Raw genomic sequence first — 13,247 nt, forward strand, 5'->3', positions numbered from 1 at the left:
CAGATAACGCCGAAGCCTGATTGGTCAAAGGGGAACGTAAAGGCGGGGGAAACGTGCGTAATGCATTTGTTTCTTTCAACACCAGTGACGTAAACGTTCTTTCGCTGTAAAAAAGCGCGTAGAATTCATAGTTTAGGGATGTATGTAGATACTGCGGCCGGATAGGAGAGAGAAGAAAGTAAACCGCAAGCGTATACATGCGCATTAGCAGCCTGCAACGCTGCTCATGCGCGAGAGTTTGACGGGGTTGTAGGCTAGGGTTGCGTCCCTGCACGAATACAAACCCTTTCTAGAAAGCGATGGACGGCGACTTCTTGCTGGCGCTGCGGCTGCAGGCTGAGTGGGAGGCGGAGGATGACGATCAGGTCCCGGCGGTAGCAACAGTAACTGCCAGCCCTTCTTCACCGCGGCCGCTGTCAGTGGTGGACAAAGCCTGGGAGCTTCTGGACCCCAGCCCGGACGTGCGGGCTCTCTTCATGCAGTTCAACGAGACCCTTTTCTGGGGGCGCCTGGCCGCCGTGGAAGTGAAGTGGAGCCCTCGCATGACGCTGTACGGTAAAGGGCGCTGAAGAACTCTCCCCCTGCAGGCCCCTCCTGGGGCATTCGGGGCTTTCTCGTGCTCCGAGGGGGGGGCTCCCCCTTACTCCATCTCATGGCCGGCGGCTGGGACTGATAGTCTGTCGTCTTTCCGGCGCGCTTTTGTGCGGAATGGCTCATCAGCCTTTTCCTGCTTATTCTCCACTGCGCGGACAGTCACCGCAACTGAGACTTCCTTTTGCTTGAGGAAACTTTTAAAATTTTATTTACTTTATTTGCATCCTAATTTCCTCCCCAATGGGGATCCAGAGCGGCTTACTTTATTCTCCTCTCCGTTTTTATCCTCACAACAATCCTGTGAAGTAGTGTAAGCGTAGAGCATGTGACTAGCCCAGCGTCATCCAGCAATTTTCCATGGCAAAGCAGAGATTCAAACCAGAATCTCCCAGATCTAGTCTGACAGTTTTATTACTACTCTACGCTGGCTCTTAGATCTTAAGTGAACGTGGCAACCAAAGTTACTACTAGCCCACAGAAACTGGGCTACCTCTAGCTGGAGTTTTTTCTCTATCATCTTCCACTGATGATATCGCCCCAGGCAGGGAGGGACCAGCTTCCCACCCATTGTGTCTGAGTCTCTCTGGATTTGGATATGAGTCACACTCCCATGTGTGTCTGAGTCTCTCATTGTAGCTTGATTACTGTGGGTTACTTTGGAAATCGAGGTTTCACTGAAATGAAGGATGAAAATGCTACTAACTGTGTTAGGTATGGTGGAGGGGAATTTATTTAGGTTTTCTTTGTTTGTGGATGTTTTGTAGATGCCAAAGAAGAATATTTATTTTACACTTGACTTGGAAGTGATTAAGAACCAAACATCTATTGCATCTTTATAGCAGATACATAGGCAACTTAGTGCCTCTCTGTGAAAGATATAATCCCTGGAGTGCAAAATTGCCTCCAGTGTGAAGTGGTACAGTCTTTTTTATCACAACACTTTGCTGTATGTACACTCCAGGACTATGGCACTTGTATTTCCATGTGCAGAAGGTCTTAGAAGAACTATGGTGTATTGTATGTAGGTAAAACTATGGTCCACAACGACTGTAGCTGTAGCATGGTTGCTACTGCCACAGGTACTGTTTTATGTAGAAAGCCAGTACAACATTCCTGCTGCTTCTAATTTGTTTTGGAAATATATCCTCAGAAACTCTTGACTTGGAAAAAGTTCAGCTGGGAGAGGAGACAAAACAGGAAAATGTACAGTAACTTAGTTATTACATATGTATGTTAGAAAATATTTTAAAAAACGTGATACAAGCTGTAGCTGAGTAAGTGTTGCTGGAAAACTTCCAAATATGCAAACACTTCTGAAAAGATATTGTGCCATAGTTCACTCAGTGAATGTAGCTACATAGCTATTATGTGGCTTGTTTGGGCAGTTTGAGAGAATGATCACCAATCCAGTCAGCTGAGTTTTGAATGAGAAACATAGAGGTATAAACTCGTGTCAACTTTCTAGCTTCATTTATACATGTAGTCCATAAACTGGCTCTTCTGCCTTTGTATGACATTGTGGCTTCCTGATATTTGTTTATAAGGGGTATGGTGCCTCATGGCATTGCCACTTTATTTCCTGCCCTCCCTGCCAGCAGGTCACAACAATAATAGTATAAAACTGTTAAAATAGTTCTAACATTCAATAATTAAACAATTAAAACAGGAAACACAATAAAATAGGGAGTACAGCAGTCTTAAATGATCAGAAGCTACACAGGGACTAGCAATGCCCCATCCAAGGCAGGAAGCCTGAATCCTGACTCTCCCCCCCTTCCTGGCTCAGGTATAGAACTTCTGTCTTCACTGGATTTAGTTTCAGCTGACTCTGCTGTAGTCACCCAGCCACAGCCTCCGAAGCTCTCACCTAGTTCTCTGGGATGGAGTCTAGGCAGCTATCCAACAACAGATAGAGCTGGCTGCCATCAGCATACTGGTGACAACCCAGCCCAAACCCTTGGACTAAGTGGGCAAGGGAGCACATATAGATGTTAAGTAGCACTGATGAGAAGGTTGTGCCCTGCAGCACTCCACATTTCAGTGGGTATCACAGGGAGACCTTCTCTCCAAGCTCCACCCTCTGTCCCCAATCATGGAGGAAGGAGGAAAACCACTGTAAGGCAGTCCTCCGCATTCCTGTGTTGGCACATTATATTGTATTATCTACGATTATGAAAGGTAGAGCCCTGTGGCACAGTGATAAAGCTGCAGTACTGCAGTCCTAAGCTCTGCTCACAACCTGAGTTCGATCCCGGTGGAAGCTGGGTTCAGGTAGCTGACTCGAGGTTGGCTCAGCCTTCCAACCTTCCAAGGTGGGTAAAATTAGTACCCAGCTTGCTGGGGGTAAAGTGTAGATGACTGGGGAAGGCAGTGGCAAACCACCCCATAAAAAGTGTGAAAACGTTGTGAAAGCAACGTCACCCCAGAATCGGAAAAGACTGGTGCTTGCACAGAGAACTACCTTTACCTTTTTTATTATGAAAGGTGCAATTACACCTTTGTAACTGTTTGTAATACATAATACAGCATATTAAAAGCTGGTATGATGTCAAAAAACCCTTAAAAGTGTGTTGGCCTAATCCAGCCAACAGGGGAAATAACCAGTATTTAACCAGTGATTATTTTGTGTCTCATAAACTACAGTGGCAAACAAGTTTACTTTCTGTTTCATCTTGTAGGTGTGCTGGGGTTTGCTGCTATGAAGGGAGAGGTGGAATGTGCTCCATCCGACTCAGTGAGCCACTCTTAAAGTTACGGCCAAGGAAAGATCTTGTGGAGGTATTGTAAGATGAGACTGTAAATAAACACTGATCAAAACATGTAAACCATGTAAATTTTGCTGCTAACATGTTTGTGTGCATAGTAAAATCTATCTAATAAGCAATAAAAGAATATTTTGAAGTGTATGTTTCAGAGTGATAGCCATCATTTTTTGAAAAATTGCATTTGATTGTCCAGCCACTTTATATGAGCGGCTTGCTGTATATTCACCTTAACATCCATAGAAAATACCCAGGGTGACCAGCTGTGTCTTTACTAGCAATATTAAGCTCTAATCCTTTTGTAGTACCAGTTTAAGGAAATCTCTAAGAGTTCATTCCAGAGAGCTTTTGCTGAAAACCTGGGGGTGCCATTGTTGGGGCAGGGAGGGGCTAAAATCAATGTACATTTGTAGATTTGTGTGTGATACAGAGTAGACAGTAAATGTAAATGTGTTAATTTTTTATTTAAATTGACTAGATATATTCTTGAGTGTGGCAGCCAAGCTTCTCACAAGTTGCTTGTTGGGAGGAAAACATTAATCCAGTAATTATTTCAATTTCAGACCCTCTTGCATGAAATGATTCATGCCTTGTTGTTTGTCACTCACAATAACAAAGATCATGATTCCCATGGGCCAGAGTTCTGCAAACACATGCATCGGATAAATCGCTTAACTGGTGCCAATATTACAGTAAGTATTTTCTGTAATGTCTTGTGGCTTTCAGTTTTATGGTAGTTCAGGCACAGGGTTGTTGTGAGGATAAAATGGGATGAGAAGAGAATGATGTAAACCACTTTGGGTTCCCATTGGGGAGAAAGGCAGAGTATAAATGAAGGGAATAAATAATTTTTAAGAGCTATCTTAACAAGTTCTAGCTTAGTAATGAGATAGCTGGAAGTACCACTTCAGCTGCAGGGATGGAGGGTTTCCACAGGATTGAATGTTGCTGTATACAAAAATATGTATAAATGTACGTAAGAACATAAGAGAAGCCATGTTTCAGAGAATTCTGAGAGAGAGCAGAGAAGAAGTGCTACAAGGGTGAGGTTTGGCTAAACAGCTGGGGAAGTTGCTGAGAATTTCTGAGTTTGTGTGACTTCTGAAAATTCTGACTTTGTGGTTGCTGGGGAACTGCTGTCTGTTTGGTTTGAGTGGGCTGAAGGTGATTGGTGCTGATTGATTAGGAGTGCCTATGTTCCCCAACCTCTTTGCATTATTAAGCTGAGCCTTGCCAAAGAGCTAAAGGGCTCTTGGCCTGTGGCTCTTAGCCTGGGGGCTGTGTAAGGACCAGGAACTCAGATCCCTAATTTCCTTGTGCTCCCAATAAGGTAAGTTGACCAGAAGGGGAGCCACATAATCAAACAGGATTTAAAGGGGACTGTATATATTTTTTTAAAAGCTATCATGAAGGTAGACTGCAAGCAGGGGGTGGGGGCTTTCCAGTGTTTTGCACTATCACATGTATGACTATCTGCCCACAGGACAGAAGTCTTGGGTGTGTTCTCGATGCAAGGAGCTCCTGGTCCTCAGGGAACGAATTCGTACCCTTGAGGCTGAGGTGACTTGGGGGAAAGCCGACAGGAGATGAAATGTCTCTGGTTCGAGAGGACTCATCTCAAAGAGATGAAGGGCTAGCTGTTACTTTTCTACCGGGTAATGGATCAGAGTTGTCCACTGAGATGGTGACAAACAGTATGGACTGTCTGCCAAAGCCTTGAGGCAGCAGGAGGAAGGTTATGGGCGTAGCTTGCCTGGAAATTATAGATGTTTGTATACAAATGCTAGAAGTGTTCAAAGTAAAATTGGTGAGTTGGAATGTTTAGTGTTGGGAGAAAACAGACATTGTGGGAATTTCAGAAACTTGGTGGAATGAGGAGAAACAGTGGGACCGGTGATTCCTGGATATGTTATATTGGAAGGATAGGGAGGGAAGGGTTGGAGGTGGGGTGGCTCTGTATGTCAGAGAGGGTATACAGTCCAGTAAGACTGAGGGCAGAGAATTTGATTCCCTTCTAGAAATGCTTTGGGTCGAAATAGAGGGCCCAAAAGAAAATTGGACTATGGGACCAAATAAAAAAATAGAGGATGATTATAATATGATGGAAGGATTAAAAATAGTGGCTAAACGTAAAAACTGTGTCGTAATAGGTGATTTTAACTACCCGCAGATTGATTGGGTCAATATGTGTTCTGGTTGAGAAAGAGATTGAGTTTCTAGATGCTCTCAATGACTGTGCTATGGAGCAGATGGTCACAGAACCTATCAGGGGTGGGGCAATCCTGGATTTGGTTCTAAGTAATGCCCGAGATGTAAAAATCATCACACCGCTTGGGAGCAGTGATCATAACGTTATTGATTTCACCATTTGTATAAATAGGGAGTTGCCCCAAAAGACCAGCACAATCACATTTAACTTTAAAAGGGGTAAATTCTCTGAGATGAGGCATGTGAAGAGGAAACTGAAAGGAAAGGTAACTACAGTCAAAACCCTTGGGGAAGCTTGGAGGCTATTTAAAACTACAATCCTAGAAGCTCAGATAAAATATATACCACAAGTTAGGAAAGGCACAAACAGGTATAAGAAAAGGCCTGCATGGTTAACAAACAAAGTAATGGAAGCTGTAAAAGGTAAGAAGGACTCCTTTAAGCAGTGGAAAGCTAGTCTGAGTGAGATTAATAAAAGGGAACACAGGCTGTGGCAAATCAAATACAAGACTGTGATCAGGCAGGCAAAAAGGAAGTACTTCTTCACCCAAAGGGTGATTAACATGTGGAATTCACTGCCACAGGAGGTGGTGGCAGCTACAAGCATAGCCAGCTTCAAGAGGGGGTTAGATAAAAATATGGAGCAGAGGTCCATCAGTGGCTATTAGCCACATATGTGTGTGTGTGTGTGTGTATATATATATATATATATAAGCTTTTTGGCCACTGTGTGACACAGAGTGTTGGACTGGATGGGCCATTGGCCTGATCCAACATGGCTTCTCTTATGTTCTTATGCTGGATTAGGCTAATGGCCCATCCAGTCCAACACTCTGTGCCATTTTTGTTGTTGTCGTTCAGTCGCACAGTCGAGTCCGACTCTTTGCGACCCCATGGACCAAGTCACGCCAGGCCCTCCTGTCTTCCACCATCCTCCGAAGTCTGCTCAAATTTGTATTTGTTACATCAGTAACGCTGTCCAGCCATCTCAACTTTTGCTGTCCCCTTCTTCTTTTGCCTTCTGTCTTTCCAAGCATCAGGATGTTCTCCAGTGAGTCCTCCCTTCTCATTTGGTGGCCAAAGTATTTGAGCTTCAGCATCTGACCTTCCAGGGAACAGTCAGGGTTCATTTCCCTTAGGACTGACTGATTGGATCTTCTTGCAGTCCAAGGGACTCTCAAGAGTCTTCTCCAGCACCACAGCTCAAAAGCATCTATTCTTCTGCGCTCGGCCTTCCTTATGGTCCAGTTCTCACAGCCATACATTACTAAGAATACCATCGCTTTCACTATGCGGACTTTTGTTGGCAGGGTGATGTCTCTACTTTTTTTATACTGCCCAGGTTCAGATTTATTTGAACAAACTGGCAGGGAAGGGAATTGATATTTACATAGTGGATACATTTTGGGATCAGTAGATAGTTAAATATATTTGCAGACCTGCATCTTATGGTACACAATAAATGTTTATGGATTTCAGGCTGTTTCACTTTTACTGAAGGTGCTGCAGATGTTACTGTGCTTTTGCTTAGACTGTGCTAGTTCTAGATTGCCTTATGTTTTTCTTTTTAACTTAAAACTTGCTGGTCACCCAGACTTGAGAAAATATTCAGCTTTATCCCTTTGTTTTTAAAGACAAGGTTTTTCTATTAAACCTTTTTCTGTGGCAAGATAGTTATTTTTAAATACGATAGTTATCTTTAAAATCAATAACTTGGTCTTTTGGCATGTTTAGAGCCTTTCAATGCCACTTCAAACCATTTGCCAAATCCTTATCTTCCAGATTTTCAGTCCCTTCAAACTGGATATTAAGCTTTTCAATGGAGAACTAATTCTCTTCTCAGAGACCGATTAAACTATTGAACAGCCTCCTTTAGAATCTCTTCTTTTTCCAAAGCCAGTTTGGTGTAGTGGTTAAGTGTGCGGACTCTTATCTGGGAGAAGCGGGTTTGATTCCCCACTCCTCCACTTGCACCTGCTAGCATGGCCTTGGGTCAGCCATAGCTCTGGCAGAGGTTGTCCTTGAAAGGGCAGCTGCTGTGAGAGCCCTCTCCAGCCCCACCCACCTCACAGGGTTTGTTGTGGGGGAGGAAGGTAAAGGAGATTGTGAGCCGCTCTAAGACTCTTCGGAGTGGAGGGCGGGATATAAATCCAATATCTTCTTCTTCAAAGCCGCACCACACTGGCTCTGAAACATATTCTGCTTTTTAGGCTCCAAGAGAGGCCATTGTGTCTTCTCCAACCAACTGTCCAACTGCCTGTCATGCTCCCCTCTACATTTAGCTTCTAGTCCTCCAGTCAGAGTGAGTTCCAGAAGCTGTCAGTCAGTTCTGCTAATTCACATTCTTCCAAACAGAACTGCCTAAAAGTATGCATCTGCTTGCTGTCCATCACAGTTTAAGGCCCCTAATTTACATTGAAGCCATTAATTACATTGTAGTTGTCATTTAGATTGCACTTTTTGACATCTCTGTTTTTGCTTACTATTGTAACAGGATGTGGCTTCAGGATGTAAAAGGTATTAAAATAAATGTGTAATTCTTAAAATATATACGCTGAAAAGAAGCTTGAGAGGAGGGGAGGAAGTTATTTAACCACACTAACTTTTGCATTAAAACATAGTGACTGTAATCCATATCTGTTAAGCTAATTGCTAAATTTCCATTGGTTTTAATGAGGTGTGATCTGCATTCAGTGGTTGAAATCCAAAACTTTTAAGTCAGCACCAGGAAGCTTGATGTCTGTAGTCTGGGCTAGTTGAGATGTCAAGATCAGGAATATGCTATGCTCAAACATCCCTTTCTCTCATACATGCAAATTCTTTTTTCCACTAAGTAAACAAAGATTACCACTAAGCACAGCTTGCCTTTAAATCAGAACTTGAAATCTTTTTTGGGGGGGGGGGTTGAGGGGAGGATTTTGATTCTGGTTTGGAGGCAGACTGTAATTACTGCAAATCAAGGAAGTGCAGGACAGAATTTGGTGCATTTGAGAGTACTGCATCATAGAGTTCTGACACAAGCAAGATGCTCTGGAAAACAAAAATGGTTGAAGAGAACATTAAAAATCCTAATGCATATTTATTACTGGGATGGGAAGCCTATGTGGAATGTTACCTTTGAACAGCAATGTCCTTGCAGGAATGGCAGCCATATGTGCTGTACATGTGTGTGCATTGGAGGCTATGGCTCAGCATGAGTTTGCCTCTAGTTGATACAAAATAAAGGTGTGTATTCTGTATTAAGGTCCCCCCTTTCCTTTACTCTTAGATCTATCATGAGTTCCATGACGAGGTGGATTCTTATCGTCAGCACTGGTGGCGATGTAATGGTCCCTGTCAAAGTAGAAAACCATATTTTGGATATGTGAAGCGTGCAATGAATAGGGCACCATCTGCAAATGACTTCTGGTGGTCTGAACATCAGCAGTCCTGTGGAGGGACATTCACTAAAATCAAAGAGCCAGAGAACTACTCCAAGAAAGGCACACAGAAAAACCAAGGAGAGCTCCCACCTGATGACAAAGGTATCTTTCAATTACATACGCCTTAGCACTTTTTATTGTGCATAGTCATACATGAAACAGGAAACTATTTTTATGACTTTTTTCAGGATAGACAATTGATTTTGGTAACTGAACAAAAATGAATAATAGTTTATTATGTTTCATGGAAAGGCTGGATAATACCTTGGATGTAATTTATTTGGCTGTGTAACTAGTACTTCTCTACTGGAGTAGTACATGGTTGTTGTAAAGAGTTAACTGCTATCATGCAAGCCTCAAAAATGTGTATGTGGTTAATGTTGTCAGAATACTTGAATATTCAAGCCGAATACTCAACTTACTTGTACCTGTGGGCTTGGATCCTATCTACAATTTCCACAGGTGCTAAGCAGAATGACTTTTGCCAATTCCACTTTCCCTCAGGAGATCAGATTCACCAGAAGCTATTCCTGAAGGTCCCTCGGGAGTAGCATTTTTAGTAGTCTTTTTGGCTGCTGTGGAATGGGGAAATCAGCAAAAATCCTATGGAAATTCTAGATGGGATGCAGTCTCTGGTGTTCACATGCAGTGGGGCAGAGAATTGAGGGGCTTGTCTTGGCATTGAATTGTTTATTCCTTAACAAGTAGATGCATCCATTCCAGGGTGATCAACCAGTCTTAAAGCCACCAGTTGGGGTTTCTTTCTACTCTCAAACCCAACAGGTGAAAGAAGGGTCTTAATCTATCTGATACCTGGGGGGGGGGTTCCTTTAAATTTCTGTATCATTGCCTGGATAGTACCTTACACTGAAGAATCATACATTGTTTATTTTATCTGAATGAAACTCTAGTCAGCATAAAATAGTTTATTTGTGTTGCTGTAGTGGAATAGATGAACTGTACTTCTGATGTGTTTGCAGGAAGAGCTTCTGGAGGTGGTAAACAAAGCATAATTCCTTTTAGTGGAAGAGGATTTGTGCTTGGAGTAAGAAGTGGAGGATCATTAGAGAGAACCACAAGTCCAAACAGCAGGGAGATGCTCACTTCACCACAACATTCATCACCTGGTTTGAAAGGACAAAATCCTAAAAAAGAAATAGAATTTGAACCAAGTGTTTCCTGTATAGATACTTGCCATATGTTTTCTTGCAGTGACAAAAATAGCCATGTTTCCACCAACAAACTTCCTAAAGTATCAGTTGCTAATACAAAAGCATATACTAATGTTAATGGCTCGCCAATCAGGAAAAAATCTTTTAATGTAGGAAGAGCAGGTTTATTCTCAACAAATGCAAAGTACATTTCTCTGCCTTTTAAGGAGACACAAAAAAGAACCCTTCCTGAACCAGCTATATCAACTCCAGGATGTCAGACCACATCTCAAGGAAATAGTAGCATGCATGCCTATGGAGTGCCACAAAAACAGGCAAAAATGGAAGACAAAAGTGCCTTTGCAAATTACTTCATAAAGAAATCGGGTCCAGAGCACACAAGTCTGTCTGTGAAGATCAAGGATGAATCTGTATCCTGTGAATACACTGCTACTTCTGCGAATCCTCAGACAAGAAAAGTTAGTTGCCCTGCCTGTCATTCTCAGGTCTTAGAAGCTAAAATTAATGAACACTTAGATTCTTGTCTCTGAGATGAGTGTGTTGCTCAGGGTTTGCCTAATTAAGTGCTTCATTGTATCTTTCCAGTTTGTTGTGGGGAAGAGAATTCACTAGCCACCTTGCCATTTTGTATGCAGTGAGATCCTTGTTTAGTTTGGAGTAGTTCTTTTCTGGACTGTTAATAATGCACTAGACCCTGAATATATTTTACAGTCTCTGTTGCATTTGAGTCTTATTTTTTTGAAAATAAACTTAAATTTTGCTGCCAAAATCTGGAGGAACTGGCTTTACAGTGCAAATGTATATATCAACATATACTCCCTACCTAACTAGTCCTGCAGGAAACGTTTGAATCTTACTTCAGCAGTAAGCACTGGATTCATGTCACTGTTTTTTCTTCACACACTAACTATGTATGTTCTGTGCTGGCTGTATAAGTTCTGAAGAAGCTGACTTAGATGGTTTGGGATGCTATGGTATGGTACAGAGACGGTAGCAGTACAGAGGGATGTGGGGCCTAGGGGAACTTAGTTGCATAAGATCACTACTCAGACTGCTCCGCATGCCAGAAAATTACCAAACAGACATGCCAAGCAATTAGCAAACAGGCAATGTGGTTTCAGGATTTTAAAGTCTGTTTTAATAAAACAGTCTGGATGTGGAGGAAGTTACCTAAATAGTCTCCTTGCAAAAGTAAATGGAGGAAGTATTTACCAAAAAAAAAAAAGAGTAGAGCCTCTCAAATGTTTGAATTGTTTTACAAAGGTTAGAAGTGAAGACTTTACAACTGTGGTTAAACAGCGTCTTTAGTGCTTCTGTTTTCTTCAAATTGACACTAGATGGTGCTCTAGTAAGAGCTGAATTTACTGAAATTTGGCAACAGATTAAACAACCATTGGTACTTACCGTGAAGGGTCATTCTCTGAGTACGGGAGGATATCTTGGGTGCTTTCCACCATCTTGTCAGGGAGGCAGGAAATAGAATAATTCTTCTTCCTTTTCCTTGACCCTGGAGCACCCAGATCTCCTCTGTTGGGATACTCTGAGAAACAGTTTCTAGACTAACAACCTTACTCAGAAAAATTAAACAGTAGTAACAGCCAGATAATATGCAACAAGCATAACAGATAAAACTGTAAAGCAGCAAGAAGAGATGAAGTAGATATAGGTATGGCAGAACAGGCCCTAGTATGAGCGATGCAGTGTGGTGGGCAAGATGTCCTCCTGTACTCAGAGGAGAATGACCCCTCATGGTAAGTACCAATGGTCGTTCTCCCTCTGAGTCGGAGGCCATCTTGGGTTCTCCTATAGCAGTAGATTAGTGATTAGGTGGGGTATCGCTCTCTTCTAGGAACACATGTTGTAGCACTTTTCTGCCAAATGCTGCTTCTGCTGAACTGTAAGTATTTACCTAATTTGTAGTGTCGAAAGAATGTTGAAATAGAAGACCATGTTGCAGCCCTGCACACCTCGTCTACTTAAAGGCTGCATTAGTTGCCGCACTTCTGGCTGAATGTGCTGTAATCCCTCTGGGTACTTCTAATTTCCTTGCTCTATATGCTTCCGTGATGCATAGCTGATGGCTGGGATTGACATTTTCTGGCTCAACCTAGGTTGCGTAACATTGATAAACATGGCATCCATCTTCCTGATTGGTTCAGTTCTGACTAGATATGCCTTCAGACAACGTCTAACATCTAATTGTGCCACATTCGCTCCCTTGGATGTTTAGGATCTGGACAGAATGATGGTAAATGCGGTTCCTGCTAGTTGTGAAATTTAGATACAACCTTGGGCTGAAAGGTAGGATCTGTACGGAGGACCACTTTGTCTTTGTGAAAAATACAGAGTTATTTCTTTACAGACAACGCATTAATTTCTGAAACTCTTGCTGATGTGATCGCTATCAGAAAGATTGTCTTCAAACGTAGCCATTTTAGAGAAATGTCCTGTATCGGTTCAAAGGGTGGTTTTGTGAGTACGAACAAGACAGTGTGTAATCGCAACGTTGGAAATCTGTGAGTCTGTGGAGGGCACTTGAGTGTGGCCCCCTCCAAGAATCTCTGTATATGTGCGTGTCTGGAAACATCTTTTCCCTGTATCAGTCCCAATACCAAAGATAATGCTGCTACTTGCCTACGTAAAGTGGCTGGTTTCAGACCAGATTGAAAACCATCCTGTAAGAATTCCAAAATGTATTGAATTGATGGATTTAGTGGATCCCTTGTCTTTCTGTGGCACCACCTGTGAAAGGCCTTCCAAGTAGTATTGTAAATTCTGGTGGTGGACTCCTTTCTAGAGGCAAATAATGTGTTAGTAACCTCTGATGAGTAGCCTAATTTCCGGAATGCAGACCGTTCAATTTCCACACGGTCAATTGCAGCCATTCTGGGTGTGGATGCCAAATTGGGCCCTGTGTCAACATGTCTGGAAATATCTCCAACCGTAGGGGCTGGGTGGTTGATAGTTTTTGAATAGACGAGAACCATGGACGTCGTGGCCACCATGGAGCTACTAGGATAACCTGTGCTTTCTGGTGTTGCACCTGACGAAGAAACCTTGATAATACCAGAATCGGAGGGAAGGCATAT

General features: G+C 42.5%; 1 protein-coding gene across 1 annotated transcript; it reads left to right on the forward strand.

The window, feature by feature from the left end:
* The first annotated feature begins 29 nt into the window (after window positions 1–29).
* Window positions 30–10,927, forward strand: SPRTN (SprT-like N-terminal domain). Its single transcript, XM_060242888.1, has 5 exons — window positions 30–550; window positions 3,273–3,372; window positions 3,920–4,048; window positions 8,833–9,088; window positions 9,967–10,927. Exons 1-5 carry the CDS (start codon window positions 300–302, stop codon window positions 10,686–10,688), a joined length of 1,458 nt encoding a protein of 485 aa, XP_060098871.1. The 5' UTR covers window positions 30–299; the 3' UTR covers window positions 10,689–10,927.
* Window positions 10,928–13,247: the final 2,320 nt, after the last annotated feature.

This window comes from Heteronotia binoei, chromosome 1, assembly GCF_032191835.1.
Source record: "Heteronotia binoei isolate CCM8104 ecotype False Entrance Well chromosome 1, APGP_CSIRO_Hbin_v1, whole genome shotgun sequence".
NCBI lineage: Eukaryota > Metazoa > Chordata > Lepidosauria > Squamata > Gekkonidae > Heteronotia > Heteronotia binoei.

Coding starts and splice junctions, on each gene's coding strand:
- SPRTN (XM_060242888.1), top strand. CDS start 300: ATGGACGGCGACTTCTTGCTGGCGCTGCGGCTGCAGGCTGAGTGGGAG. Junction 3,373..3,919: donor CAAGGAAAGATCTTGTGGAG/GTATTGTAAGAT, acceptor TTTCAATTTCAG/ACCCTCTTGCATGAAATGAT. Junction 9,089..9,966: donor GCTCCCACCTGATGACAAAG/GTATCTTTCAAT, acceptor ATGTGTTTGCAG/GAAGAGCTTCTGGAGGTGGT.